We start from the raw sequence: 27,917 nt of genomic DNA on the forward strand, positions 1-27,917 counted from the left end.
AAAACTTTGACAAATCAATTAAATAATAAAGAATGATTTGTTCATGATCTCTTTCATTCATTTTTTTTAGTCAATTACACTCTACAAATGTTTGTGGGTTGCATTATCAATCAAACCATCTTTAAATTAATCAATTTACATAAATCAAGAAATGTTCTTCTTACCTTAATTATTTCTTCCCTTTCTCCCAAATATCCCTAAAATAGCCCCAGCTAAACCCTAAATTCCTCAACAATACCTCACGCACCTAAAATCACCGTTATAAAATCTGAAATGGCTCACGGGTTATTTAACCAACTCTCAATTTATTGATTTTTTTTATTAAAATAATATTGTTTTATTACCCGACCTTAACCGTGTAGGTTTTACTAAAAATACCCAAAGCCTAAGCCCATTTTAGTCACTATATTTCTTAAAACACAAAAACATGATCCCTTTCTGCAACAAAGCTTGCTGACAACCTTCCTTAGACAGACACCAAAAACAACAACAAAAGACGACTCATTCCCTCTCTCTCTCAATGTCTTTGGTCTTTTGCTTTTTCTCTTCCCTTACACTGTTTTTTTTGCCATTACTCTTGCCCATTCTTCAAAACAACAGGAAAGCTACATTTTTTTGTTTTTTGACTAAAAAAAGAGCAAGAAAACCGTTTAAGAATATAGCACAGTCGCTGAAAATGTTTCCGCCGGTGCATTTACTAGCATAAAAAGCAAAATGCAAGAGACCCTTCTGGCCACACTATCAGAAAACCCCAAAATCAAAGCCAAAAACAGCAAAGATGTGTCTCTGCTAGTCCCCTCACTGTGCCATATAGTGACCACAAGAACCCGATCCCAGCCCAACTATCGGCGCGTGACTCCCACTCGTGACGCGACGACCATCACCATCACTTCTCGTATTGACACCGGCTGTTCCTTGGTGGAGAAGGTGTTGCCCAATGGGGATATTTATACTAGGGGGTTGGTGGATGGTGTGCCACATGAGAAGGGGGAAGTATTTGTGGTGTGATTGGTGTATGTATGAAGGAGAGTGGAGGAGAGGGAAGGCTAATGGAGGTGGGAAGTTTTCTTGGCCATCAAGAGCTACTTATGAAGGTCAGTTTAAGTTAGGGAGAATGGATGGTTACGGTACTTTTATTGGTGTAGATGGTGAAGTTTATAGTGGAAATTGGGTGAGTGATAAAAAGCATGGCTTTGGTGAGAAAAGGTACACCAATGGGGATGTTTATCAAGGTTTGTGGAAGTTTAATTTGCAGGATGGGGAAGGGAGGTTTAGGTGGTGTAATGGGAATGAGTATGTTGGTGAGTGGAAACATGGGGTGATATCTGAGAAAGGGGTATTGGTTTGGGCTAATGGGACGAGGTATAAAGGGTACTGGGAAAATAGGGTGCCTAAAGGGAAAGGAATGTTTACATTTGGTAGTGGGAATGTGAATGAGAGAGTTCTTGGTGGTGGTGGAGAGGATTTTAAAGGGGTGGCATTGGATCCAGTAGTTGGGGCTGGGGGAGGGAGGAAGAGGTCACCAGTGGATGAGAATTTTCCTCGGATTTGTATTTAGGAGTTGGATGGGGAGGCTGGTGATATTACTTGTGATATTGTTGATAATGTGGAGGCTTCTATGTTTTATAGAGATGGTAATGATGATAATGGAGGTGGATGTGAGGGTAATGTGCAGCAGCAGCTGCTGCAGCCAGGTAGAAGTCCTTGTAGTTCTGTTGAAGGTGAGGTTAATAAGAAACAAGGACAAACGATTTCGAGAGGGCACAAGAATTATGATTTGATGCTTAATCTTCAACTGGGTATCAGGTACTCTCTTACTAGTCAATATAGGGTTTTTTTGGTGGGATTTTATAGAGTTTGGATTAATAATTTGTCTCTTTTTTTTTTTGTAGGCATTCTGTGGGGAAGCATGATGCAATAATGAGGGAACTAAGACACAATGATTTTGATCCTAAAGAAAAGTTATGGACAAGGTTTCCACCGGAAGGATCAAAGTCTACGCTTCCACATCAATCTGTGGATTTCAGGTGGAAGGATTACTGTCCCATGGTATTCAGGTATTGTTTTCAGGAATTTTTATTTTTTTTTGCAGATTTTTGGAACATATAATGCTTTATTACTTCATTTTTAATCTTCTGTTGAATGTCCAAGAAAGGAGATATTGAATCTGCCTTTGATTTCCTATGTTATGGTGGTGGTTGGTTTGTTTGGTGTTTAGACATCTGAGGGAATTGTTTGCAATAGATCCAATGAATTACATGCTAGCGATTTGTGGAAGTGATGCACTTAGAGAATTTTCTTCCCCTGGGAAGAGTGGAAGCTTATTTTATCTAACTCAAGATGATCGTTTCATGATCAAAACTGTGAAAAAATCTGAAGTCAAGGTTAGTAATTTAGCTACCCTAAATTCTCAATTCAACATGTTACAAAGCAGCAAATGTACGAAAGTGATTATTACTCAAGTAGCAATACGTAGGGCAAGTAATTTCGTTCTATATACCAATTTAAGTCTTAGACACTTATTTTTAATTTTTATCATATGGATAGATTTTCACAACCTATTGTGAACCATATTCAGGTTCTTATTAAGATGCTTCCAAGTTACTACCAACATGTTTGCCAACACAAGAACTCCTTGGTAACGAAGTTCTTTGGTGTACATTGTGTTAAACCAGTGGGAGGTCAAAAGGTATAATCACGACGGTGCAATTTTCATTGAGATGTTCTTTCTACATAATGTATAATCATATTCTAATTACTGTTCACAATGCAATGTAATTCCAGACTCATTTTGTTGTAATGGGAAACTTGTTTTGTTCCAAGTATTGTATCCATAAACGCTTTGACTTGAAAGGCTCTTCTCATGGACGCACGACTGACAAGCTTGAGGGTGAAATTGATGAAACAACCACACTTAAGGACCCTTGATCTAAACTTTGTATTTCGCCTGGAACGGTCATGGTTTAATGAACTCATTAGGTAGATTCCACAGCATTGCACTTTTTTCATTTTGTTCCAAGTTTTGCATCCTTTATCTTGTTCTTTGGTGAGGCACTAATCTTGAGAGGTTAACATGTGTTTGTCTTCTGTTCTTTCTTTCTCAGTCAAATTTATAGGGACTGCGAATTCTTAGAAGCAGAGAGAATTATGGATTATAGTCTTCTAATTGGTCTTCACTTCCATGATGATTACTCTAGTGAGGAGATGATGTCGCCAAATGACAAGCATTTTGGTAAATTTCTTTTATCCTGTAATTCTGCTACCTTAAAAATTTACAACAATCGACCTTGAGGTAATTTGGTTTTGTGTTTCTGTATCAGAAAAAATAAATTCACATCACGAGGAAACATCGATGCGGGGTTATCATTTGCTGCCCAATATGGATTGGGTCATGGAAGGCCGGTATGTATTTTCCTTTTCTGAATTCATGTTTTTGCCCCTCCTAATTGTTAGTGCCTTGCTTTGTTTCTGCTTTTCTTTTCCCAAATCTATTTTCCTTATGTTAGGTTTTAGCCCTTGTATTTTTTACGACAAGCAAAGACATTTTTCCATGCTATCTCTTTTTTGGGAATATATGCATGTGAAGTGGTGATAGAGAACTGTGATGAAAGATATGAATCGTCAAGTATAGATGATTATCGCAAATATTATGCTTAGAGATGTTAAAATGCATGATACATAGTCTATTTTTTGAAATTAGATCTTTGACCTGTTGTTGTTTGCCGACTTCTCAGATGGTCCTGTTTTTAAATTTAGCTTTGGTTGCCATCAAAAGTCTAAATGTTGGGCCCTGAAGTGGTGTGGCATCTTCTTTTCTACTAGGCATGTGCCACATGTTTAACTTTAGTTGCCTATGACCTATAGTATGGTTTTGAAAAGCAATGAAGACTGCTTTCTTAAAATATCAATAAATCATCCGGCCAATGAAATTTGAGATATAATTCACAAAAAGTGAAGCTATAATTTGTGTTTGGGCTTTTCTTTTTTAATAATGAATCATTTTCCCTTTCCCACATTGGAGCCCTGCATTTAATTAATGATTTATTCCTTTGAATTCAATTCCTATTTGCTACTCAAAGTGACTTAGGTTGTAGTGGTGAAATTGGGCGTAGTTTGTGGAAACCTTCTTGCTTTCTTAGATAGAAACAAACTTTTACCTGGTCCTATTCTAGGCCCTTTTAGATGATCAAATATAAATTATTAATGTGATTGACAACTAAAGCATTGATATTTAAGTCTGCTCTGTCCTACACTGTTTTTGCCAATAATGATGCCTTAAAACCATGGTTGTAAATCAATGCTATTCTATCTGCCCGGAACATTGAAAATCAATGTGAAAAGGAAAATTAATGATGAAAAGTGTCTTCAAAGCGTAAGATTCAGCTATGGTTGAGTGATCATTGTCATTGTTATCACATTTTGTTCTTTGTTTTGTTACTTTGAATTTTGGTTATTGTGTGATGCAATGTCAAGATTTTATCAAGCGCTGCATGCTTGTAGTACTCATATGAAATCTGTTCCAGGGGGCCATTCATCTGGCTGGGAGCAAATGTGTCTGCAAGAGCCAAACGTGTAATGAGGACTACTGAAATGGATCAGTGCATGGGGGTGGAAGTAACAATTCAACACCTTCACATAATGGTAATGAGATCTTCGATGTAGTTCTTCACTTTTGTATCATTGACATCCTCCAGGATTATGATATCAACAAAAAGCTAGAGCATGCATACAAGTCCTTACAAGTGGATCCCACGTCTATCTTAGGTGTTGATCCCAAGTTATACTCGAAAAGATTCTGAGATTTTATACATAAAATCTTCATAGAGGACAAGTAATGGATGGAAAGAAAGAATGAAAATCTATACATAATTTTTACACTTGGAGATTAAACTCCCGGCGACATCCTAAAAGAAAGTTTTATGGGCGATGCATATTGTGAAGGAAGGGACGTTGATTGCTCAAGGTGTTCAATGTTTATGGCTAAATTTTGTAGAGTAGCCATTATGTGATTTGTTAACTATGGAGAAGGTCTCAAGGGATTTGTTGAGCAATCTGAAGAGTGAAGGTAGGCAACTAGAGCAATGTGTTTTCTTTAGATTTTAGCAAGCCAAGAGCATAGAAAGTAGAGAAATGGATGCAGAACTGAGGGGGGATTGGAAAATAACAAAGTGTACAGTCAAAAGTAAATACTTCTACAGACAATGTGGGATTGGGATTGAACAAAATTCTTTTTTATGGCATGCTATTCGAAATTTTGAAAAAGATGGTTTGCCCCTTGGCCTCTCTTTTTCTCACTCTCATACTGATTGAAAATCAAATAGGGTGTTTGCGTTTTCATTTAGGAAGCCATGTAAAGAAGGGGAAGGGAACCAGAAAGATGTTTCCTTTTGCTCTTGCTCTTTATTTCAATCTCCATATTGGAAGTTTAAAAAACTTTATTACAATAATACACTTTCACGCTTGGAATGTCTTTTTGCGTTCCTTTGAACAGTGCCAAGAAGATAAACAGTACGACAAAGCGATAGGATGGTGATGATCCTAATGGGTTGCTGCTGCTTTTGATTCTCACCCATGGCCATGTCAATCTTTGTGCTATTTTTCCACATCAACAAATCTTAGTTACCTAACAAATAATAATTCAATAAGACCCTTTTGATCCAAAGAAAAAAAAATAATAGAAAAGAAATCACTCCTCACATTAAGATTATTGAGATAATTTGCTAAGAGTTGAGCATATGAAATGTAGTCGATGTAGTCTTTAAAGTTGTATTTCATTTAATTAGACCCTTAATTCTTAATTTAGTGCTATATACTAGAATTTTACTTAAAACGATAGACAAAGGTAATCCAATTAAAAAAACAAAACAAGAAAGCACATAAAATCTTTACGAACCTCTCTCTTTTTGTCTTTTTTACTTTAATCTTCATTTCAATTAGCTTATACGCACATAAATTATTTTTCTTTCACATAAATTCTTAGCTATTTATTGTTCTCTCTTCGGTTTTTATATAACAAAATTAAGTTTTTTACCAACCAATTCTTAGCAAAATCATCTATATATAAATGAAAGCATTCACAAGACATTAAAATCTCCCATCATTCATATGGAATACATGAAAGGTTGCATTCATGAAAAAACTCCCCTTTTAAACATCTATTTGAACTCAAAACAATATGTGAGTAAACTTAATTGTCAATTTTAATTAGCACATTAAATCATTGATGAATATGAAAACATAAGAATTAAATACTATTTTCTTAGACTACAAGGATAAACGAATTATTTTCTAAATTAGATTATTGTCATAGGATTTCTTTAGGTATGAGCAATTCAAGTTTGGTGTTTTAACGATGTTTATGTTTTTTAAATAGTCCCAAGATTTATTATTAATTAGTGTTGGTGCCATGAAGCTAATGATAAACTTGCAAGAAAAAACAAAAGTTGTATATAGAAAAGAAAAAATGCAAAAAAAAATATAAAAAACCATGCAATAATACATAGCAAGATCTTATAGTCAAAACTAACAACACTTTACTTATTAGACTAATTAATGATGCTTTCAGAAATTTCCTATGTATTATTAGTTTTCATCAATTATCTTAAATATATCATAACATTAAACAATGAAGAATCAACTCAAATAGTATATCTCAACTAATAATTTCTTCCTAGAAAACCAATTTATTTCTAACTAAGATCAAAGATTTTCATCTTTTGGAGAATACATAGAAGAAGTGAGAACAAAAAAAAACAATATTCATCAAATGTATAAATTACATCATGGATAACAACAACTAGTTCATCCAATTTGAAAGCGGATGGAAAAGATTTCAAAGAGAATTCAATAAACTTCTAAGTTTAGAAAATAATCTTCAAATTCAACTTGTAAGACAAAAATACCGTACTGATTTGGAGTAAGTTCAAGCATCTCTCTGTAAAATGATCTTGTGCTAATAACTCCAGCGTCCAGGTCCTTAGTACCCATAAAAACCATCAAATTATTAGAACTTTCAAATTTGAAAAGAAAGTTAGTTAGGAACAAATTCCCATCACTTTTAATTAAAAAACTTACTTTATAATAAAAAAAAGGTTAATATCACATCTTTTTCATTTTTGTTTTAAAATATCGAGTTTGAAATAAATATAAAAACATTATTCAATTTTTTATTTTAATGTAAAAAAAACAAAAATCAGTTTTCAATATTTTCTAAATAAACTAAAGTGATTTTAATAGAATATGTTAGTGATTGTTGGCTTTTTGTTTTTTCAAAAAATTAATTATTAAAGTTATAATTTATTTTTAAGTGATATTCGATAGATCTAATTATTAAAGATAATATTTATTTTTTATATTAAATAAGAAAAATATTATCATAAAATCAAGAAAAAAAAATAAAACCAAGGAGACTCTAAATATTTAATAAAAAATATTGTTAAAGATAATAGTTAATTTTTTAAGTTTAAATAAGAAAAATGTAATAATTAAAGATGATATTTAATCTCTTAAATTAAATAGAATAAAATAGAAATAACTAAAGGAAATATGTATTCTTACCAAAAAGCCTTAAATATTTAATATTGTTTTTTATTAAAGATGATATTTAATTTTTTATATTAAATAAGAAAAATAAAATAATTAAAGATAATATTTAATTTCATAAATTAAATAGAATATAATAAAAATAACTAAATGAAATATGTTTTCTTACCACAAAGCGTTGAACTGAGGTTATGGTTTTGCAGCTTCGCAAATAAAAAGTCACTCCATTGCTTAGGTGTAGACGCTGTGATTGAACCACAATGAGGATGAGGAAGCAGATGATACAGCGGTGGTGAAGGCATCACAGCATCTGTTCTCACTGCCAACTCTTCAAATGAATCTGACTTCCCTGCGATCACATGGACCCCACATTCTTTAATGTCTGCGGGTTGGTATGAATGATCTTTGCGCAGTACATTCCCCCATTGCTGTGAATAAATGGATAGTTCCAATTCGTCATCTGCACAGTAATCTTCCATTTTACTTCTACTTATGTATCTTATAAATCCAGTTTTTGGTGAATAAGCCCATCGCCTACATTGAAAGAAGCAAATACCATTCCTATTATTTCTTATAATAATTGTATCGAAAGTGTCCTTATCACCCTTATCAAACCAAAGAACTAAGCCTAGGAAGACTGGAGGTATATGGAATGACAATGAGCATCCTTCTCCCCTGTAGCTCATCCAATTTGGCATCTCACTAGGAATGTGGCGAATACGAATAAAATACCCGTGACGACCGTTGCACATTACCTGTATAAATATATTATCATAAAATCAAGAAAAAAAAATAAAACCAATCAGACTTTAAATATTTAATAAAAAAATATTATTAAAGATAATATTTAATTTTTTTAGATTAAATAAGAAAAATAAAAAATATTATTAAAGATGATATTTGTTTTTTAAAATATAATAATAATAATAATAATTATTATTGCCTATATACATATTGATTTCAAGGAATGCTGAGATTTTAAACATTAATCAATGTATGTGCCAATTGTGTGTGTTTCTTTTTGTGCGAAAAAGAGACGGAAAGAAATAGTACCTCAACAACGCTCTTTAGTAATTTACTTGATGAATGATTGCGGTCATCAACACAAATATACCAGAAATAATTACTTAGATCTTCAATGCCCTGAAACTCTTCTAACGAATAACTTTCATCTAGCCTTATAAATAGTTCTTTATTTGGCTCGCTTGGTATTCTTACTCTTTTCAATGATTTGCAATAAGATGCAAACAAACGCTCTAAACTTGAGGGAAGATCTGGGATTGATACAAGATATTTGCATGCCTTAACTTGCAACCTCTCTAGCTTGGGAAGGAAGCCGATCCCAAAAGGCAGGCTAGAGAATTTGTTTCCATCTAGATTCAAACATTCTAGAGCAGACAAACCACTGAAATCAACACAGTTAGTTGCGCGATCAGTCAAACCACAATTAGAAAGGTTAAGATGTTTCATTGATATCCATTCAATGAAAGGTGTTGGCAGCCAACGTTTCCAATTCAAAACACCTGCTGAAATCAAAGAAGAACTTGGTGGAGCCGAACGGCATCCACACAATGATAACCTTCTGACATGCTTTAATTGTCCAATTGAAGAGAGAAATTGCTCATTTTCAATCCCATCAGCTAGCAACTCAGTTAAGGATTCCATATCACCCATGTGTTCCGGCAATTTTTCAAGTTGTGAACACCCAGAAATATTCAGAGTTTCAAGAGACTTTACATTGCCAATGCTTTTAGGGAGATTCTTCAGCCTCCAACATCCCTCCAGATTCAAGAAAACGAGGCCCGTCAAATTTTCAATTGATTGATGCACCTTAACTAAACTCGAGCAACCTTTCAGAATTAGTTTCTCTAGACTTGAACTGTGCAAATCTGGTGTTTTAATAAGATGCTGAGAATGACTGAGATTAAGGATTTTAAGCTTGTTGAGAATCTATTATAATAGAGAGAAAAATAATGAAAATTAATCATAGAAAGTCATAACATGTAAATATAAACTATATACTAGAAAATTTTTGGGGATTGTAGCATGTTTCGTACCTTTTTTCCTTTCCATAGTTTTTTGAGGTTACTGTACTGCATATCAAGAACAACTAGATTGTCCAAGGTAAAATCAGATGGAAAATATTTCAAAGGACATTCATGCCAACAAATCCACATCAACTCTTTAGAAAGCAGTTTGAAGGATCCGGTGAGATGTGCTCCGTTGATTTGGAGTAAATTTAAGCATTTCATTTTTGCAAATGATCCTGTGCTCAGTGATTTAGCTTCTGATGCTCTGACATCCAGTTTAATACCCTCTACAACTTCCGTACCCTAAAAAAATAAAATCAATACAACTTTCATACCATTATTTGTAATAAGTTTGACTACAAAATACAACATTGAGCTCTTGCGTACCTTGTGCTGCTCAAGTACATTCCATGCATCCTCTTGATTCCAAATTCTGGTCCTCTTTCCAGGTTCTTTTGGAGGCGATTCACGAACGACCTCCCTTCCCATGTCTCGTAATAGATCATGCATGGTTACCGTCTCTCCCAATACTTTAATCAGAGACCTTTCATGGAGAGTTTGCAAATCAACTTCTGGATTGTAACCGCAACGGGCTCCAAGCACTTTTGCGACGTACTCTTTCTTTCTATCAATAAAGAAGCAAGCGATGTCAAGGAATGCCTTTTTTAGTTCTTCACCGTCCAGTGAGTCATAACTTATTCTAAGCTTTCCTTGAATATCGTGGTTTGGAATTCTTTTCAATTTGTCAATTTCACTTTCCCATCTACCTCTGTTTTTCCTGTACAGAAGAGCTCCTATAACCTCAAGAGCTAAAGGAAGTCCTCCACAGTAACCAACGGCTTTCTTCGAAAGCTCAATATAATCTTCTGTTGGCTTGGTGTCCTTGAAGGCATGCCAGCTGAAAAGCTGAAGGGCCTCATCTGGTTCCAGTTCTTTGATCTGATATCTTTTATCTGCTTCACGAAGTAAACTTGAATCTCTTGTTGTGATAATTACTCTACTTCCAGGACCAAACCAACTTCGATCTCCCATCAAAGCATTTAGCTGGTCCCGATGAGCCACATCATCAGCAACAACAAGAACTCTTTTGCAACAAAGTCGCTCTTTGATCAGAACCTTTCCTCTATCGACACAATTGATGTTAGCAACATCTTGTTTTAAAATATCATCAAGAAGTTGCTTTTGTAAAAGAGCCAGACCATTGAATTGTTTTGATCTTGCATTGATATTCGAAAGAAAACAGCTTCCCTCGAATCCATAGCAGAGTCGATTAAATACAACTTTTGCTATAGTCGTCTTTCCTTTTCCTGGCATCCCATGTATGCCCACAATGCGTACATCATCTGTTGCAGTACTTAGAAAGTAAAAAATATCGTGAGCAAGATCATCAATACCTACTAGGAGCTCAGGAACATTCAAGTGCTTGGGATCCAATATGTTCAACACATGCTTGATAATCCATTGGATAAATTTTGCTTCATGCCTGATCATAGAAAAAAGCAAGCCATCGATAGCCAGTCAATTAAGTATTTTATTGTTTCAAATTGAAAAATGTAAAGTATATTGACTCCATAAATTTGGAAAAATGGCATACCCATTTGCCCTATCATTGAGATTCCATCCAGATAGATTTCCAGCCTCCTCAAGAGCTTTTCTCCACTCCTTCACCAACTTCTCTTCAAAACGCTCTTCATGTTTAACAAATGCTTCTGCAAAATTGCCATTCTGTTTTCTCACATCTGAAGGATCAATGTCATAGAATATAGGAAGAACAATCTGACCGGTTTTCCTCTTTTTGCACTCAAGAATCTCTACAAGTTCATTGAGACACCATCTAGAAGAAGCATATCCTTTTGAGAAGACAACTATGGACATCTTTGATTCTTGAATTGCCCTGAGGAGATGATCGGAGATTTCTTCTCCTCTTGGAAGGTCATCATCATCTCGAAAAGCAAGGATTCCTGCTTGGACGAAGGCAGTAAATAGATGATCTGTAAATGTCTTGCGAGTGTCTTCTCCTCTAAAACTCAAGAAGACATCATAGGCCCCTTCTGGTCTAGATCGAGAAGACTCTGGCTCTGTCATGGTAGCTGCAGAAATTAAGGCACAATCAATTACCAATGGAACAATATAACAAAGAGTCAGCTATGAAATTCCAAAGCTATGATATTGAAATGAGGTTAATTGTATTCTTTGTATAGGAGAAAGAGAAAGGATGTGATTTCTATTCATTTGCAGGAGAAAACACCAGTAATTTCGAGTCAAAGCAAGGCAGAAATAATAGTAGACTCAACCTATCCTATGATCAGACTAATCAAATAACATATTCTAATCGAATCAGCAGTTCCTACATGTATAGACTCACGCATCTGCCTTACCTGTGGAGACAAAACTGACAGGCTTACTGAGGTCAGCTTTTCTTCTCTTTCGCGAGGATGAATGGTTGTCTTCATCTTTGGATTGCTTGCGTTTTTCTTTCAGCATTTCTAAATTAAATTGAATGGTATAGGATGAACTGGTCAATGATTATCTATCTGAACGTAAGGCTTTCTTGTTATCGTTATGAGCAAGAAGCAAAGAAGAGCAAGTTAAATATAACAAAGAGTTAGATATGAAATGGCTGCAATGGGACAGAGAAGTTAGCTGCAGAGTTAGCTATTAAATACAACAAAGAGTTAAATATATAGGATATGGAATACTGAAATTTCCAGTCAATGCAGCAATAGTAGAAATTATATATTAAAACCTAGCATTATGTAATGATATATTAAAACCTAGCATTATGTAATTATGTAAAACCTAGCATCCATCTTTTATATTTATTACAAACATATTTTATTTCTTCCTGTGCTCTCTTTTTTTTTTTTTTAAGAATATTCTATTCTTCAAACGTCTTCCTAGAGATATCAGAAACTGCTACCATTTATTCAAACTAATTCCTATTTTCTTGTTACTATCATTTAATTTGTTGTTTATATATATATATATATATATATATATATATATATATCAGTAAAATAAATATTTTTTTTTTTATAATTTACATGATGTATCGTACACTTATTAAAATCATGATATGTTAAAAGGTAATTAAAAAATCTCATTTAATCATTTTTATATACCATCCCAATCATTAATTATATATCATGTCTTTTATCAATTTTATTTCAAACATAATTTATACTAGAAAATAAGCTATTATTCAATATTGATGATCAATAAAACAGATTTTGCTTCAACACACCTTCTATCAATGGTCCATATGATTTTGCAAATTTGATGCAGTGGACTTGCAAACTAACGAGTTTTTTTTTAAAAAAATAAATAACTTTAAAGGATATAATTAAAAAAGAAAATCTTGTAGTTTCAAAATATACACCTCATTATTTAGTTTGGAAATTGTATTTATTTCTATTCAGTTTTATTAAACTTTTATAATTTTTTTTACTTGAAAAGAATAATTTTTTAATTTTATTTTTTATTCAATATTATCAGGAATTTCTAGTTTTTTTATTTAAAAAATACTAATTTTTAAATTTACTTGTTGTTATTTTAAAAATAATATTTTTTCTATTCAGTGAAAGAATTCTCTCTTGCAAATTATTAGCAATGCAATCATTTTGTTTTCCTCGAGATCCTTTACAAAGTTTCCACAACAACTGGGTCCACGCATTAGCATTAATGAAGTTGAACAGGTTACTGCTAACAAAGATTTTGATTCCTTTCATTTTTTTTAGATTAATATGGGTATCTAGATCAGCTTGCACGTACTACGATTAATTCTATAAACCCTAAAATTAACAAGTATCTAAATTTTCAGTTGTCATCATATAAACAATCAAGAACTCAAACCTTTTAATCTGAAGTTTTTATCATTGGACTACCAGAGGGCCTCTTTTTGAAAACGTAGGAGACATGTCGGGTTTATTTTTTAAGTTTTTTTAAAAGAAATATATTAAAATAATATTTTAAAGCAATGCGAAAACTAACTTTTATTTGATTCTTTTTTGCCAAAGCCGTTACATCTAAAGATAGAAAGTGGCATAGAGCTCTCATGGTAGTTCCTGCTTTCACACTGAGTGGAAAGTGGGAAAGGCATTATAAACATGGTTTTTTATTTTTTTCGCAGCTGAGGAATTTTATCAAACACCTGATACGCGTCATTAAAAAATTAACAGCAGTATAAAGGGATTTCGTGGGCGGCAAGGGCCGAATGATAACTGCTGCCAACTAATAGATACATGAATTTTACCTGGTCCTATTCCAGGCCCTTGAAGCCATGGTTGTAAATCAAAGCTATTTTATCTTAAAGTCTTCTGTCCAGTCGAGTTCTATGTATAGCCGAAATGATAACTGCTGCCACCTAAAGATAGAAAGTAGCATAAGGCTCTTATAGTTGTACCATGGTTGTAAATCAAAGCTATTTTATCTTAAAGTCTTCTGTCCAGTCGAGTTCTATGTATAGTCAAAATTACCTCTCTCTCATTCTCACTCTCATAGTGAATGAAAATCTAATGGGGTGTTTCCTTTTGCTCTCTTTTTTCTTTTTATTTCTCTTTCTCTATATATTGTAAGTTTGGAAAACTTTATAACAATAAAACACTTCATACTTGGAATGCATTTTTGCGTTCCTGTGAACAATAAAATGAATACCCTCAAACTCTTTTTTTGTTTTTATTATTTCATAGTCTAAATTAATATCCAATTACTTTTTCATGAATTGGTTTTCATCGTATGTTTCTTTTTGTTTTTGTTTTTTTTTAAGATTAATTGGTTTCAAATTGCTTTTTGAACACTTTTTTTTTAATCATTTTAACTACATTATTATCGGTTGTTTAATTTTTTGTTTTTTTAAAACGATTTTTTTTATGAATTCTTTTTTAAATCCCAATTATATTATTATCAGTTATTCATTTTTATCAGGTTTAATGATACTTCAAACTACCTTTAAATCCTCTAGTGTGATTCTCGTGCTAAGGTGGTCCAATGAGGGAGACCAAACTGCTTGGCAGGCTGGAAAGAAAAAAAAGCTATTAATTTTGAAGACAATTATCATTCTATTTACCAGCGGACTGGTCTAGAAAGGGGTTAGGTCTATGGTTGTAGGGAAGATAATTTTGTCCTTCCCTTTTGTTTCTTCTAAACCCCAAGTTAATTATAATTAATTAATAATTTGAACAATGTTGAGCATGCTTAATTTAATATTATTTTATTTCAAAAAAATGCCTTTAATAGTAAAAACTATTTAGCTTTTATCTAAAAATTACTTAAGCTATTAAATAAATAAAAAGATGAATGGACGAAAAAAAATTAAATTAGAAATGAATATAATAACATAAGGATTAAATACTATTTTTTAAAGATTTCAAGGACTAATTAATTTTTTTATGAAATTGAGAATGTATATATATATATATAAAGGAACAAGAAAAAAACAAACAGAAGCTTTACCTACTTAGGTTGTACCTAAAGCCAAAGAATCAGAAGCCAAAACCGAAACGGAAGCTAAAGAACAAGAAAATAAAAGATAATTTCTCTACTTAGTTGTTTCTATATATATATATATATATAAACTGTAGTAATAGTATTTGGAAATATACTATGATATTTTGATGATTTAGTAAAGAGATTCCTATAAGAGATTAAAAAAAAATTCTTTAGCTACATGTTGATCGATATTGAGCTGGAATTTGGAGTGGTAATTTTGAGGTAGTTGCTGATGGCGTATAATTAAAAAAAAATATATTTTTTTTAGAAGTAATAATTGTCAACGAATAAATTACTGAGCTGGAATTTAGAGTGATAACTTTCGTGGTGGTTGCTGATATTGGAGTATGAGTGTTCTTTGGAGTACGGTTGAATTGATATTCTGAAATAATATCCACATTCACACGATACCAAGGGACGAAGAGATATCAAGCTTCTCTTGTCATGTTTGTCGATGTTTGAAGTTTGGGACTTTAGTGCTCGCCTACGAAAGTTGAAAATCATATTCCAGGTTTATCACCAGGAAATTTCCTGTTTAAATTACTAGAAATTTCTAGTGAAATTTTCTGGCAATGCAAGGCAGGAATAATAGAGTCAACCTATAAATGGACTAATCAAATAATATATTCAAATCAAATAAGCCTCTATGTTAATAATTCATTCAAAAAAGTTGTACAATATTTTTATTATTTGGTTCATGGAAAAATTTTTAATTATTTATTAAAACCTAGCATTATGAAAGGATATTTGACTTCATTCTATTCTTCGAACTTCTTCTCTAGATATATTATAATAGGAACCGGTACCATTTATTCAAACTAATTCCTATTTACTTGTTGCTATTATTTAATTTGTTACTGCTATATAATCAGAAAAATAAATATATATTTTTATAATTTACATAATAAGATGTACTGTCCACCTATTAAAACCATGATACGTTTAAAGGTAACTGAAAAACCTCAATTTAGTCATTTTTATAACCGATCTCATCATTAATTGTGTAATCATGTCTTTTATCAATTTTATTTATGTTAGAAAATAAACCATTATTCAATATTGATGATCAGTAATAAATATCAATGATTAATAATAAATTTTGTATAATTTGCAGGGGATTTTTTTATTCTTGTTAATTAATCCCTGAGCGAGGTTCCAAGAAAAGCCTCAACAACCTTATTTTGTTATTTTGAATTCACTAGAAAAGTGTTCAACATCTTTCTTTCTTTAATTATATATTAAAGAAATGCAAGGAAATTATTAGCAATGCAATAATCATAATTATAAAAGGTAAAAGGTAACACGTACGTAGAGGAAAATAAAAAGCAAGGATTTTCCCAAGCGTGTAGGAAGGAATTTTCCTCTCTTTCTTTCTTTCTTTAATTATATACTCAAATGGGGTGTTTGCTATTTTTATCGAGGACGCCATGTAAAGAAGGGAAAGGGAACAAGAAAGATGCGGGTTGTTTCCTTTTGCTCCTTTTTTTAATTTTTAATTTTTATTTCTCTTTCTATATTTTTTATTTTAAAAAGACTTTGCAATTAAATCAGTCAATGACAGTTTTTCTAATAATATACAGAGAAAGAACAAGGAAAATTATTTTATAAATTGCTAGGAATTTCGAGCGGTAATTGCTCGGTTAAGTTCATAATCTGCCCCAATTTTACAAGCTGAGAATATGAGGCTAAATCAACAATAATTGTTTTTTCGATACCCAGTGATGATGGGTCATGATTTTCTAAAAAAATACTTTATTTAAAGACCTTCAAATTATTTTTAAATATTTTTAAAATCAACACATTAAATTGATCTAAAAATATCTAAAAATATTAATTTAAAATAAATAAAAAAATCTCAATTTTTTTAAAATATTTTTAAAACACAAAAACAAACAGCATTTAGCATCTACTAACATAATAAAAAAAATAAAAGGAAATTGAGAAAGTATGTTTTGTTGCAAATTATTAGCAATGCAATAATTGTCAAAGATAAAAGATAATCTTACATAAAAGGTAATCGATATTGATAACTTTATCACTTTGGTTGAACTATTTTTCAAAAACATTTAGATTAATTTTTAGTCTTATATTTTTTTAAGTATTTTTAAATATTTTGATTTTAAAAATTATTTTAATATATTTTTAAATAATGTTTTTTTTTAAAAAAACCTTACTTCCCTCCCGGACAATAATATTGATTTTTCACACGGTAAACTAAGAAGAGCATTTCCATGCAATTGTCTAATCTGATACTGGCAAAATCAAATGGTATAAATTTCCCAAAGAGACTGATTAGGCAAAAAGTTATGACTTCCCAGCAGATACAAGTCAAGAAATAGAATTTGCTTCTTATATAAATTGCACATGCTTTCTCGAGGCTTGATTTGGACAAGAAAAGGTCATCATATAAATTTTCTTAAGATCCCATTAAGAGAAATTTGATTTTCGTGAATGAAAATTAATCCAACCATTTCTTCATCTTGAGAAAAACTAAAAAGAAAAAGTCTCCTCTTAGACATGCTAGGTTAGTCAAGGTTTGGGCAACAAATTTCTCTTCAGCTGGGCCTACCGCTTGGCGTATTTGACTGATTGGATCATTTTAGAGGCTGCCCTGGCCATGTCATGCATAGCCCTTGATAAATAGTCATAACAAATATAACTACTTTTACTACTTTCAGAGATTGATTGATAGTTAGACTGCGGTTGTTTTTTGAAATAATATTTTATATTAAAATATATATTAATAATATTATTTTTTAAAAAATTATTTTTAATATTAATATATCAAAATGATTTGAAAATACTAAAAATATATTAATTTATAGTAGATAAAAAAATAAAAATAAAAATAATTTTTTTTCAAAAGCAATATCATTTATACCAACAGCTACACAGTATTTTTTTTTTAATATTTTTTAATATTAAAAAAATTAATCCACTACTATTCTACTAAACTTGAGAATTATGTAAAAATTATTCTATTACTAACATGGGATTGATACCGTTGTCTTGATCCATATATAAGGGGATCTTTTGGCAATAGTATTTTAAAATACAGGGTTTGTCTTGCTCGGAAGATAAACTCAAATTTTTATTGAAGATGAGGAATTATTGTTGATTAAATTAATAAATGAAGAAATATCAAATAGATTCTTAGAGTAAAGTTTAGCTATGCTTAGTGAAGACTTAGCAAGTCAGTCAAGATAAAAAATATACTCAAATCAAACCTAGAAAATAAATTTACTTTCTTGTTATTTTTGGATTATTTGCTTGATTTTACTAGTTATTCTCAATTTATTTTAATAGATTTATTTAGCTATTATATAAATAGTTGATGTTTTATTTTTTAAAATAATTTTTTAAATAATTGAATTTTTTTTAGAATTTAAAATTATAATTTTATAAATTAAAAAACTCTAATTCTTTTTAGCATTCTCGCAAATAATTTCCAATTAAATCAGTCAATGACAGTTTTTCTATCAAATTTTTTTTTTTGCTTCAACACACCTTTCTATCAGGATATTGAAATATGCTTTGTTAATTGTATTCTTTATATAGGATAAAAGGATATGCTCTTTATTCATTTGCAGGCCGAGAAAGCACCACGAAACTAGGAATTTCTAGTGCTAATTTTGAGTCAATGCAAGTCATGAATTAGACTAATCAAATAACATATTCAAATCGAATCAGCAGTTCCTATATGTATATATAGACACACTCGTCAATGAATTTTAAATTATAATTTTAAAAATTAAAAAACTTTAATTCTTTAGCTTTCTTGCAAATACTTTGCAAGAAGTCAGTCAATAATAGTTTTTCAATTCATATAAAGTAGAAATTTCCTTTGTAAATTACTAAAACTTTTCGAGTGAAATTATCAATAAACATTCTCTCCAGCAGACCATTTCCATGCAATTGTCTAATCTGATACTGTCAATATCAAACCATGTAAATTTCCACCTATTTTCATAGCCATAATATATATATATATATATATAGATGTACCGAAAGGGAATGTCTTCTTGCGTTCCTTTCATGGGATCTGATGAGCTGGAGGATATTGTCCTCACTGGTTGTTTCCTTTTGCTCCTTTTAATTTCTCTCTCAATATTAGAAGTTTGAAAAACTTTATGACAATAAACACTGCACACTTGGAATGTCTTTTCCAAGGAGGCGAAGGGATCTTTCAACAATAAGAGAAATGAGAACAATAACAGGGCAAACCGCTGCCACAACGCATGTGGGAGTATACTCTAATGTAAGGACGGAGAAATATTATATTAAAAGGCTCCACATAAATTTTAATTTTTTTTATAACTCAATCAAGAATTATAAATTTTTTACATAAAATTAATTAAAAATTATTGATAAAGTCTTGACCTGGACTATAGTTTACCCAAGCCTTTAACATACCTCCGCACTTGCTCTAAGGTCGTCCCTCTTTCTGCCATAAAGATGTTATGTTAATGTGATGTTGTTGTTGTTAGGAATGATCATTTTTTATTCGATTTGGTTTTTATCTTTAGAAAACAACTAAATTGTTAAAAAAAAGGGACCCAAACTAAACCGGAAACCGGTCCAAACCTATAAGGTCCAAAACCGGAAAAAACCTATGGTTATTTTTTCTGGCTCCTTTTCACGCATGCCAAGCAGAAGGGGTAATAAAAAAGGAAAATGAACTAGTGATGATTTCAATTATCTAATACTTACACAAAACCTTCTCTTTTAATATTGCTTAAACCCTCTGCTCTTTAATTCTCATTTTAAATTATTTAATGCCAACAAAAAATATTCATCTTTATTTAAAAAAAAAAAATATTATTAGCTTTGGTGCAAGTATTAGCAGTATAACTATAAAACTATAGTTATTAAATTCAGATTAACTCAATGAATCAATCTAAACCTGCTATAAATTAAAAGTAATATTTCATTAATAAGTAAAGAAATATCAAACATACTCTTAGAGTAAAGTTCATTTATGCTTAGCGAAGACTTAGCAAGTCAGTCAATTAATATAAAAAGTATACCCAAAAGCTTATGCTGTTTAGATGAGATCCCACGATATGATTTATATTATTTTCTAACACAAACTTTTAGAATAGAGTTTATTTATACTTAACAAATACTTAGCAAGTTGTCGATTAAGATAGAAAACATACTCAAATCATATTGAGGAGATATATTTATTTTCTAGTTGTGTTTGAATTATTTACTAGTTATTTTTTTATTTATTTTATTAGATTTATTTAGCAATTATATAAATAGTTGATGTTTTATTATTGATTTTTAAAAAAAAATAATTGGATGTTTTTAATAATTTAAAACTTTTAAAAAACTCTAATTCTTTAGCTTTCTTGCAAATACTTTTGCAAGTCAATCAGTGAATGACAGCTTTTCTAATAATGTACAAGAGAGAGCACAAGGAAATTTCCTCCGTGAATTGCTAGGAAATTTCGAGCAGCAAATACTAAGCAAGTCAGTCAATCAACAATAGTTTTTAAATTCTTATACATGAGAAAGCATTATATATTAAAACCCAAAACTATCCTAGATTTACAATTCATACAAAAAAGTTATATAATATCTTTATTATTTGGTTCAAGAGAGACTCTTTAACAATATTAAAAATTATGTATTAAAACCTAGCATTATATAATTCTAATACTATATTTTTAATAATTTCAAGGAAGAAATCCTAATTAACTTCTTTGTTATTTTAAATTGAAACTAATTTAAAAAAAAAATATTCATCATCTTTCCATCGTTAATCTGTTAATCACAGCTGATTTTTTTGTCTTACATTTGTTTTTTCTAGTTTTGGATATAGCTTTAGTTAAAATATTTTTTTGATAGATATAACATATGATAAATGAGATTTTAATATAAGAACTATTGGGATAATAAATATTTTCTCAGTTATTTTTTTTAAAAATTTAGTTTAGAAATTTTAATTTTTCTTATTCAGTATTATTAAATCTTTATAATTTTGTTTCTACTTAGGAATGATTTTTCTATTTTATTTTTTTATTAAATATTATCAAGCTCTTCTGGTTTTTCTATATAAAAAATAATAATTTTTATATTTGGTTGTTTCTATATATAAACTGTAGTCGTAGTCTTTGGAAACAGACTTTGATATTTTGAGGATTTAATAAAGAGATTCCTATAAGAGATTATATACTATGCTTAGGGTTTTCTCAAGCCCTTTTCAGAGAACGAATATTATTTCTTGCAAAATTATTAGCAATGCAATAATTATAATTATAAAAGATAAAAAAGGAAACACGTACAGGGAAAAAAAAAAAAAAAGCAAGGAAATTTCTCAAGCTCGTATTGGCAAATATTGAGCTGGAATTTACGTATTGGTAATTTCATGGTAGGTGCAGATTGACAAAATTATTGAGGTCTCCACAGATAATTAAAAACAGATTTTTGCTTCAACACACCTTTCTATCAATGGCCGTATGTCTTGAGACTCATATGTATCAGGCTAGCTGGAGAGTAAAGCAAGGATATTGAAATGAGGTTAATTGTATTATTCTTTATATAGGATAAAAAGATACATGAAATTTAAGTGTGAGCATATAAGGGATCGACTTGAGATAGGATAAAAGGATATGTCTTGAGATCTTATAGTTTTTACATGATTGTCATAGTGTGGTAAGGCCATGAAATTTAAGTTGTAGTTTTTTTTTTTTTTTAAAAAAAAGGTGCAATACTAAAAGATTTTTTTATATATTTTATTTATTTTGAATTGGTATTCATGATATGTGATTTTTTTTTTTGGATAAAATAATAAGAAAATGAAATGGATGTAAGAGATTAAATCATATATGAATATGTTAGAGAATAATATAAATCATATCCTGAGACATTATCTAACAGCTTAAGTTTTTGGGTTGAATTGGTTCTTTGACATGATATCAGAGCTTTAATGACCAAACGGTCACGAGTTCGAATCTCATCATCTTAAGCACAAGGTAATGTGGGTTTGTGTAAATTTCAAGCCCAAATAGCTTTCACTTGAGGGGGTGTTTTAGAGAATAATATAAATCATATCCTGGGACATCACCTAACAGCTTAAACTTTTGGATTGAATTGATTCTTTAACAGAATATGAAAACATAAGGATTAAATATTATTTTCTAAGACTACAAGGACAAATTAATTATTTTCTAAATTGGATTATTGTCATCGGGTTTCTCTAAGTTTGAACTATGCAAGTTTGGTGTTTTTGCAATGTTTTTATTTTTCCTTTATTTAATAATAGTCCCAAATTTATTAGTAATTGGTGTTAGTGCCATAAAGCTAATGACAAACCAACAATAAAAATAAAAGTTGCATATACAAAAAAATAAGGGCAAAAAAAATAATAAAAACCATGCTATAATACATAGCAAGATCTTATAGCCAAAACTAACAAGACTTTACTTATTAGACTAATTAAAGATGCTTTCAGAAATTTTCTATGTATTGGTAGTTTTCATCAATTATCTTAAATCATAATATTAAATGATGAAGAACCAACTCAAATGCTATCTCAACCAATAATCTCTTCCTAGAAAACCAATTTTTTGTAACTAAGATAAATGATTTTCATCTTTTGGAGAATACATCAAAGAAGTGAGAAACAAAATGAAACAATATTCATCAAAAGTTATAACTTGAAAATATAAATTACATCATGGATAATAACAACTAGGTTGTCCAATTTCAAATAGGATGGAAAAGATTTCAAAGAACATCCGGTGGAACTTTCAAGTTTGGAAAATGCTATTCTTCCGTAAACGTTTTTGGAATATCTTTTCCTCCCATGAAAAACCTTCCTCCCCTGAAAAACCATCAAATTCAATATAACTTTCAAGTTCGGAAAGAAAGTTAAACATGCATGATTGTATATGCATTTTGTTATTACAAACAAATCCCATTTCACTTTTAATTAATAAACTTACTTATAAAAAAAAAAGGTTAATATCACATCGTTTTCATTTTTGTTAAAGATAATATTTAATTTTTAGATTAAATAAGAAAAATAAAATAATTAAAGATAAAATTTAATCTCTTAAATTAAATAGAATAAAATAAAAATAACTAAAGGAAATATGTATTCTTACCAAAAAGCCTTAAATATTTAATATTTTTTATATTAAATATGATATTTAATTTTTTATATTAAATAATAATAATAATGAAATAATGAAAGATAATATTTAATCTCATAAATTAAATCGAATATAATAAAAATAACTAAATGAAATATCTGTTCTTACCATAAAGCGTTAAACTGAGGTTATGTTCTTGCAGCTTCACAAATAAATAGTCACTCCATTGCTTAGGTGTAGACGCTGTAATTGAATCACAAGTGGAATGAGAAAGCAGATGATATGGAGGTGGTGATGGCATCACTATATCTCTTCCCACTTCCGACCCTTCAAATGAATCTAACTTCCATGCGATCACATGGACCCCACATTCTTTAACGTGTACGGGTTTGAATGAATGACCGTAGCGCAGTGCATTCTTTAATGTATGTATGTATAGTTCCAATTCGTCATCTCCACAGTAATCTTCCATCGCCATTTCACTTCTACGTATGTATCTTATCCTTCCCCCACTTTCTGGTGTTCGTTTATCTTCAAACAATATTCTTCTGTTGCTTTTATTTCTTATAATAATAATAATGTCAGTGTTGTAGTAATAATAACGTTCCTTCTCAAGTGAACAGACAACCCAAAGAACTAAGCCATGGAAGACTGGAGGTATATGGAATGACAATGAGCATCCTTCTCCACTGTAGCTCATCCAATTTGGCATCTTACCAGGAATGTTGTAAATAAAATACCGGTGGCGACCGTTGCCCATTGCCTGTATAAATATATTATCATAAAATCAAGAAATAAAAAATAAAACCAATCAGACTTTAAATATTTAATAAAAAATATTATTAAATATAATATTTAATTTTTTAGATTCAATAAGAAAAATAAAAAAATTATTAAATATGATATTTGTTTTTTAAAATAAAATAAGAAAAATAATGATTATTGCCTGTATGCATATTGATTTAAGGAATGCTAAGATTTTAGACATTAATCAATGTATGTGTCAATTGTGTGTGTTTATTTTTGTGCGAAAGAGAGACGGAAAGAAATAGTACCTCAAAAACGCTCTTCGGTAATTTATTTGGTGAATGACTGCAGTCATTAACACGAATTATCCAGCCACTATTACTTAGACCTTCGATGCCTTGAATCTCTTCTAATGAATGACTTTCATCTAGATTTATATATAGATCTTTTTTTGGCTCGATTGGTATTCTTACTCTTTTCAATGAATTGCAATAAGATGCACCCAAATAGTCTAAACTTGAGGGAAGATTTGGGATTGATACAAGATATTTGCATGCCTCAACACACAAATACCTTAGCTTGGGAAGGAGGCCGATCCCAGAAGGCAGGCTAGAGAATTTGTTTCCTAATAGATCCAATACTTCTAAAGAGGACAAACCCTTAAAATCAACACACTTAGCTGCGCGATCATACAAACCACCATGAAGAAGCTCAAGACGTTTCAGTGATATCCATTCAATGAAAAATGTTGGCAACCAATTTTTCAAATTCAAAACACCTGCTGAAATCAAAGAAGAACTTGATGGAGTTGAAATGTATCCATGCAATGATAACCTTTTGACATATTTTAATTGTCCAATTGAAGAGAGAAATTCCTCATTTTCAATCCCATCAGCTAGCAGCTCAGTTAAGGATTCTATATCACCCATGCATTCTGGCAATTTCTCAAGTTGAGAACACCTAGAAATATTTAGAGTTTCAAGAGACTTTACATTGCCAATGCTTTCAGGGAGATTCTTGAGCCTCCAACATCCCTCCAGATTCAAGAAAACGAGGCTCGTTAAATTTACAATTGATTGATGCACCTCAACTAAACTCGAGCAACCTTTCAGAATTAGTTTCTCTAGACTTGAACTGTGCAAGTCTGGTGTTTTAATAAGGTGCTGAGAATGACTGAGATTAAGAATTTTTAGCTTGTCGAGAATCTGTTATAATAGAGAGAAAAATAATGAAAATTAATCATAGAAAATCATAACATGTAATTATAAATTACATTCGGAAACATTTTGGGGATTGTAGCATGTTTCGTACCTTTTTTCCCTTCCATAATTCTTTGAGGTTACTGTACTGCATATCAAGAACAGCTAGATTGTCTAAGGTAAAATTAGATGGAAAATATTTCAAAGGAAATTCAGGCCAACAAATCCACATCAACTCTTTAGAAAGCAGTTTGAAGGATCCGGTGAGATGTACTCCATTGATTTGGAGTAAATTTAAGCATTTCATTTTTGCAAATAATCCTGTGCTCAGTGATTTAGCTTCTGATGCTCTGACATTCAGTGCAAGACCCTCTACAACATCCGTACCCTAAAATAAAAAATCAATACACTTTCATTCAATTATTTGTAATAAGTTTGACTAGAAAATACGCATGACTATGCTTTCATGTATGCATTGAGCTCTTACCTTCTGGTGGTCAAGTACATTCCATGCATCGTCTTTATTCCAAATTCTGGTCCTTTTTCCAAGATGCAAGGGAGACGCTTTACAAACAACCTCCCTTCCCATGTCTCGTAATAGATCATGCATGGCTACCATCTCTCCAAATAACTGCCTTTCATCTTTAATGTTACACTCATGAAATTGAATCAGAGACCTTTCACTGAGAGTTTCCAAAACAACTTCTGGATTGGGACGGCAACGGACTCCTAGCACTTTTGCGACGTATTCTCTCTCTATACCAATAAAGAAGCATGCAATATCAAGGAATGCTCTTTGTAGTTCACCATCAAGTGCGTCATAACTTATTAGAAGCTTTCCTTGAATATCTTGGTTTGGAATTCTGCTCAAGTTGTCAATTTCACGTTCCCATTCACCTCTGTTTTTCCTGTACAGAAGAGCTCCTATAACCTGAAGAGCTAAAGGAAGTCCTCCACAGTAATCAACGGCTTTCTTTGAAAGTTCAATATAATCTTTTGCTGGCTTGGAGTCCTTAAAGGCATGCCTGCTGAAAAGCTGAAGGGACTCGCCTGGTTTCAATTCTTTGATCTGATATGTTTGATCTGCTTCACGAAGAAGATTTGAATCTCTTGTTGTAATAATTACTCTACTTCCGGGACCAAACCAACTTCGCTCTCCCATCAATGCATTCAGCTGTTCCAGACGAGCCACATCATCAGCAACAACAAGAACTCTTTTGCGACAAAGTCGATCTTTGATCATAACCTTTCCTCTATCGACACAATTGATGTTAGCAACATATTGTTTTAAAATATCTTTAAGAAGTTGCTTTTGTAAACGAGCCAGACCATTGAATTGTTTTGATTTTTCATTGATATCCGAAAGAAAGCAGCTTCCCTCGAATCCATTGCAGAGTTGATTAAATACAACTTTTGCTATTGTCGTCTTTCCTATTCCTGGCATCCCATGTATGCCCACAATGCGTACATCATCTGTTGCAGTACTTAGAAAGTCAAAAATATCGTGAGCAAGCTGATCCATACCTACTAGGTGCTCAGGAACATATAAGTACTTGGGATCTAATTTATTCAACACATCCTTGGTAATCCCTTTGATAAATTTTGCTTCATGCCTGCTCACAGAAAAAAAGCAAGTCATCGATAGCAAGTCAATTAAGTATGCTAAAAAGAAATATTTTGTTACTTCACATTGGAAAATGTAATGTAAAATTACTCCATAAACGTCTGCAAGTGAAATTTAGAGAGAAAAGGCATACCCATTTGCCATATCATTGAGATTCCATCCAGATAGATTTCCAGCCTCCTCAAGAGCTTTTCTCCACTCCTTCACCAACTTCTCTTCAAAACACTCTTTATGTTTAACAAATGCTTCTGCAAAACTGCCATTCTGTTTTCTCACATATGAAGGATCAATGTCATAGAATATTGGAAGAACAATCTGACCGGTTTTCCTGTTTTTGCACTTAAGAATCTCTACAAGTTCATTGAGACACCATCTAGAAGAAGCATATCCTTTTGAGAAGACAACTATGGACATCTTTGATTCTTGAATTGCCCTGAGGAGATGATGGGAGATTTCTTCTCCTCTCGGAAGTTCATCATCATCTCGAAAAGTGTGGATTCCTGCTTGGACCAAGGCAGTATATAGATGATCTGTAAATGTTTTGCGAGTGTCTTCTCCTCTAAAACTCAAGAAGACATCATAGGCCCCTTCTGGTCTTGTTCGAGAAGACTCTGGCTCTGTCATGGCAGCTGCAGAAATCAAGGCACAGTCAATTACCAATGGAGCAATATAACAAAGAGTTAGCTATGAAATTCCAAAGCTATGATATTGAAATGAGGTTAATTGTATTCTTTATATAGGCTTACTGAGGTCAGGTTTTCTTCTCTTTCGCGAGGATGATTCGTTTTCTTCATCTTTGGATTGCTTGCGTTTTTCTTTCTGCATTTCTAAATTAAATAGAATGATATAGGATGAACTGGTCAATGATTATCTATCTGAACGCAAGGCTTTCAAGTTATCGTTACTAACAAGAAGCAAAGAAGCAAAGAAGAGTAAGTTAAATATAACAAAGAGTTGGCTATGAAATGGCAGCAATGGGACAGAGAAGTCAGCTGCAGAGTAAAGCAAGGATATGGAATACTGAAATTTCCAGTCAATGCAGTAATAGTAGAGTCAACAGTAATCAAATAATATATTCAAATAAAATCAGCCTTGTCAGGACCCCAAACAGTCCCTACTTGACAATTCATCCAAAAGAGTTACGTCTAAGATAGAAAGTGGCATAAAGCTCTTAGAGTACTTCCCA

General features: G+C 31.5%; 2 protein-coding genes and 1 pseudogene across 4 annotated transcripts; 1 reads left to right on the forward strand and 2 right to left on the reverse strand.

Annotated features, from left to right (window-relative positions):
• Positions 1-714: 714 nt before the first annotated feature.
• LOC118051966 (phosphatidylinositol 4-phosphate 5-kinase 1-like) lies at positions 715-4,835 on the forward strand (annotated as a pseudogene).
• A 519-nt stretch (positions 4,836-5,354) lies between these two features.
• On the reverse strand, positions 5,355-12,193 carry LOC118051962 (disease resistance protein RUN1). Of its 3 annotated transcripts, none has more exons than XR_012168721.1 (8): positions 11,951-12,193; positions 11,167-11,662; positions 9,960-11,055; positions 9,600-9,875; positions 8,596-9,492; positions 7,712-8,297; positions 6,903-6,975; positions 5,355-5,623 (listed from the first exon to the last, which is right to left on the reverse strand). XR_012168721.1 is itself a non-coding variant. In XM_073406454.1 (8 exons), exons 1-7 carry the CDS (start codon positions 12,054-12,056, stop codon positions 6,953-6,955), a joined length of 3,480 nt encoding a protein of 1,159 aa, XP_073262555.1. In that variant the 5' UTR covers positions 12,057-12,193; the 3' UTR covers positions 5,356-5,623; positions 6,908-6,952. The 3 variants fall into 3 exon arrangements, 2 of the variants coding, with proteins under 2 accessions (XP_073262555.1, XP_034918654.1); XM_073406454.1 differs by having other exon boundaries at positions 5,356-5,623; positions 6,908-6,975; XM_035062763.2 differs by lacking the exon at positions 5,355-5,623 and having other exon boundaries at positions 6,664-6,975.
• Positions 12,194-22,679: 10,486 nt separating this feature from the next.
• LOC118051968 (TMV resistance protein N-like) lies at positions 22,680-27,757 on the reverse strand. Its single transcript, XM_035062773.2, has 7 exons — positions 27,478-27,757; positions 26,865-27,360; positions 25,595-26,720; positions 25,220-25,495; positions 24,217-25,113; positions 23,330-23,924; positions 22,680-22,890 (listed from the first exon to the last, which is right to left on the reverse strand). Exons 1-7 carry the CDS (start codon positions 27,554-27,556, stop codon positions 22,817-22,819), a joined length of 3,543 nt encoding a protein of 1,180 aa, XP_034918664.2. The 5' UTR covers positions 27,557-27,757; the 3' UTR covers positions 22,680-22,816.
• Positions 27,758-27,917: the final 160 nt, after the last annotated feature.

The sequence above is a fragment of the Populus alba genome, chromosome 19, assembly GCF_005239225.2.
Source record: "Populus alba chromosome 19, ASM523922v2, whole genome shotgun sequence".
NCBI lineage: Eukaryota > Viridiplantae > Streptophyta > Magnoliopsida > Malpighiales > Salicaceae > Populus > Populus alba.

What these genes read in the sequence shown, in the direction of transcription:
- LOC118051962 (XM_073406454.1), bottom strand. Translation starts at nt 12,056, where the DNA reads ATGCTGAAAGAAAAACGCAAGCAATCCAAAGATGAAGACAACCATTCA. An exon ending in CTCAATGATAGGGCAAATGG is followed by an intron (nt 11,056 to 11,166) that starts GTATGCCATTTT and finishes TTCTATGATCAG; the next exon opens with GCATGAAGCAAAATTTATCC. An exon ending in AACTATGGAAAGGAAAAAAG is followed by an intron (nt 9,493 to 9,599) that starts GTACGAAACATG and finishes CTATTATAATAG; the next exon opens with ATTCTCAACAAGCTTAAAAT.
- LOC118051968 (XM_035062773.2), bottom strand. Translation starts at nt 27,556, where the DNA reads ATGCAGAAAGAAAAACGCAAGCAATCCAAAGATGAAGAAAACGAATCA. An exon ending in CTCAATGATATGGCAAATGG is followed by an intron (nt 26,721 to 26,864) that starts GTATGCCTTTTC and finishes TTCTGTGAGCAG; the next exon opens with GCATGAAGCAAAATTTATCA. An exon ending in AATTATGGAAGGGAAAAAAG is followed by an intron (nt 25,114 to 25,219) that starts GTACGAAACATG and finishes CTATTATAACAG; the next exon opens with ATTCTCGACAAGCTAAAAAT.